Source organism: Papaver somniferum, chromosome 1 (genome assembly GCF_003573695.1).
Source record: "Papaver somniferum cultivar HN1 chromosome 1, ASM357369v1, whole genome shotgun sequence".
NCBI lineage: Eukaryota > Viridiplantae > Streptophyta > Magnoliopsida > Ranunculales > Papaveraceae > Papaver > Papaver somniferum.
Window position 1 is genome coordinate 96369942 of NC_039358.1, and position 3473 is coordinate 96373414.

The 3473-nt window shown below is 36.5% G+C and overlaps 1 protein-coding gene across 1 annotated transcript; it reads right to left on the minus strand.

Annotated features, from left to right (window-relative positions):
- Positions 1-1186: 1186 nt before the first annotated feature.
- Positions 1187-3138, minus strand: LOC113331478. The gene is made up of 3 exons (XM_026578190.1): positions 2931-3138; positions 1968-2468; positions 1187-1830 (listed from the first exon to the last, which is right to left on the minus strand). Exons 1-3 carry the CDS (start codon positions 3022-3024, stop codon positions 1307-1309), a joined length of 1119 nt encoding a protein of 372 aa, XP_026433975.1. The 5' UTR covers positions 3025-3138; the 3' UTR covers positions 1187-1306.
- Positions 3139-3473: the final 335 nt, after the last annotated feature.

The window sequence follows — 3473 nt, forward strand, 5'->3', positions numbered from 1 at the left end:
ATCAACAGTTGGTAAGTATTTTGTTTAACTTGGTAAGTATGTTAGATTTCCAGAACACCGCTATCGCGGTGGGAAAGACCGACCGAAGAAAAATGAAACACCGCTGCAGCTGGACTGTAAAAAGAATTGGTGATCCCGACATTTTCTAAAAATTTGCCAAATTAAAAAAGTTAAAGTATCACTTTTCCTGAAATGGAGGGAGTACATCGTTTTATTATTTTATTAGTTGCAACGGAAAATTAGTTAATGCATAAACCAAAATATGGTTGCATAATGTGTTATGCATCCTTTGTGGTGGTTTGCATAATGGTGATGCATTCAATTTTCGAAAATTGTGCTTAAAAGGATAAATATCTCCGATTTTTTTCGTAAAAACTCTAAATTTGATATTGTTATTTGTACTCATTGTGTAGATCTCTTTAAAATCATTCCAACAAGATAAAATTTGTAAAATTCTAAGGCACGAGTTTTTATATATGTTATATTCTAGTTTGCTTGCCAAATATACCCCTGAAAACATAAGATCCATAAGAAATTAAGTGAAAAGGCTTCACAAAAAAATAAAATAAAATAAAAATTCACAGATCAAATCTTTTTATCAAATTACACATTTGCATTATGTTTCATTTTACAGAAAAGTGGTCATAAACGAGACTCCCTCCCTTCGAGCCCTTCGGGTCGTTCCGCCGCCGCGCTGTTTGTTAGAATTCTGTAACAGTGACCGTCGATGATGATTTGAATGTAGTAGATAATTTTATGATTTTACAATTAATATTAAATAGAAGAGAAATAGTAAAACATCTACTTTGAACTGATTGAAACCTTGAATCAAAACAGAGGAGGGAAAATCTTCAAAACTTGGAAGAAAACAGGTGCTTACGACGTCATGGGGACGGAGCAGAACTATTTCCCGAACTCCTGACATGAGATGATTTAGGCTTGTGCAAGGAGTTCTTCATTATGCTTGATCACAAAGCATTGCTGGCATATTTTTCTTGGTTGCATTTCATAATGAAACCTTACCCAAACCTCTTGCTTGGATGCAGTAAGTAACCATGTTCCCCTTTTTGGCTAGGCTTGCAAAATTTGGACTTTAGTACTCTATTGATCTCCAAATAGCTGAGTAAAAATTTAAGATTCTCCAAATTTAAGATCTTCTTTTATTCATAATGGCACAAAAACCAGATTGGATAATATTTATCCATCCTTTCACCAATTCGATTTATCTATTTCTTTCCAGTTCCATTTATAACAATCCCATTGGCATTAGTTATTGCTGCGCACACAAATTTAAAAAGAAGAAAACTTAATCACGGATTGGAACAACACTAACTTGATCTAAGACAGGACCACATAGATGTCCATACTCATCAACCTTGGTATGGTAAAAAGCACTGTAGAAAGTTATTCTGGTTCTTGATGATGTAGCCTGAAACTTGAGACTAACAGTCTTGAACTGACCCTTCCCAGTAGACATGAACCTAGCTTTTACCGTCCCATAGCCTGCAAAAGCCTCGACCATCATTGATCCATGGCAATAGTTCTTCGCATCTCCAATTGTGAAGGTTAGTTTATAGAATTGCTTATCAACTGTTCTTAGAATTTGAGCAATTGCACTCTCTCTTCCTGCAAGTAACTCGACTGCAGCGAGTCCAAATGGGACATTGAAGTGTTTGGAGTCAATGTATCGAACGGCTTTTAAGGACTCAACAATCCAACCAGGAAGTGGTGATATGAGATCCATTTGCTTAGGAGGGAGCAGAACTCCAGTTGAATGACTGGGGAACACATGCGGACCACATTCAAAGCCACCATTCTTGACCAAATTGGCTGTAAAAACAGCAAAAAAAAAGGTGTGATTGCTTGATGTAGAAACTAGTTTATAAACAAAGAAAATATAAAAAGAATTGAAGCCATTGGTCACAAATTTAAGAACTACAAATAAGAAAGATAAAGGAAAACCATACCTCTAGTTGCAAGTGGAGGGATGAGTTCCTTTATAGCAACATGGTCAATGAGTGGCCCACAAGCCGGGTCTTCTTGGATCCCAGGGTTATGAAAAGTGACCTTGACAAGTTTTGATTTAGCTTTGAATGCCCAAGCATAAGTATCAGCACCATCAGTACTGTATAATGTCTGAAGGGGAAGGTCTCCAGATATTTGTCCAGGGACTGACACTCTTAACACTTCATCTTGTGCACAAGTTCTTGTTGCGCCAAAGCTTAGAGTGTAGTAAGAGTTGCGTTTTAGTCTTATGGTTTGGGATATATTAGCTTCATTACCAAGCCTTGCAGCATGGACTCCACGTGCAACAGGATAGTAAAACCCTCCGTATTGAGGACCACCTGATACGTATTGGACTAATCCATTGATTTCCCATTTGGGTAGTGAGTATTTCCCTATGATAACTGTTTTCTTTAGCTCTGATGGTTTTGGTCCTTGTTCAAAGTCTCCGTTTGGAAGAAGCACTGACAAATAAAAATGTTAATTCAAATAAGAGAAGTAAATAAAAATGATAGTATTTGGATGCTTCGATTCAGGTATCATCATGTCATCAATATGCATATTGGTAGCAGGTGTTTTAGGTACAATATATAGTTGTGTTTTGGCTGCAAATATGTACGAAAATTAATACACTCCATAGTCTGTTCAGAGTACAACCATTATTTACATATCTGCATCACGACCACGGCTCACATAATTTACATGGTGTGCAAATTACCTACATCCCGACCAGGACTCACATAATTCGATGACATATACCGACCCGAAATTGAATAATGTAGCCGTATAGTTGCAAGAATGAAGTAAGAAAGACTAAAACCAGAGACATAAATTTTCGAAACAGGTTAAATCAGTGAGTGATAATGCATATCATTTTGAGAAATGGAGCTTAATTAACAAGTGTTGCAATGAGAATGAATACTCACCATCAAGGATTTTAGCTTTACTAGCAGCTGCAGATGAAGGACTGGTGTTGATGATGAAGAGTACAAGAAATGAAGCGAACAGTACTGTTGCCATTCTCTGTTAATTTGAAGATGAATCAAGTACTAACAAAAAACCATATAGAACTAGCTAATCAGACAACCAACTAATGAGGAATCTGATAAAGGTGGAATTAGATGATAAGAGGTTTTCAAGATATGTACCTATTTGTACTCAAGATTCCAGCTAAAGACAGCCAGCAGCAACTAGCTTATAAGAAAAAGAAAATAATTTGGGGAAAACTAGAGGCACAAGGCACGTATCAGACCCACTGAACTAGGCGAGGGATGTGGCTGTTTGTCTATGAAATCTCGTCATCTTACTAATCAATCTATTTACTGGTATTCTGTTCATTTTTTTAACGGTCAAAACCCTTAAACAAATATACTGCCAACCAACGAACTTCAACTTCAACTTTAAATCATGAATCAAGTAATCAACTACTCCCTCTGTTTCTGGAAAAGTGTTATTTTCACTTTTTCAAT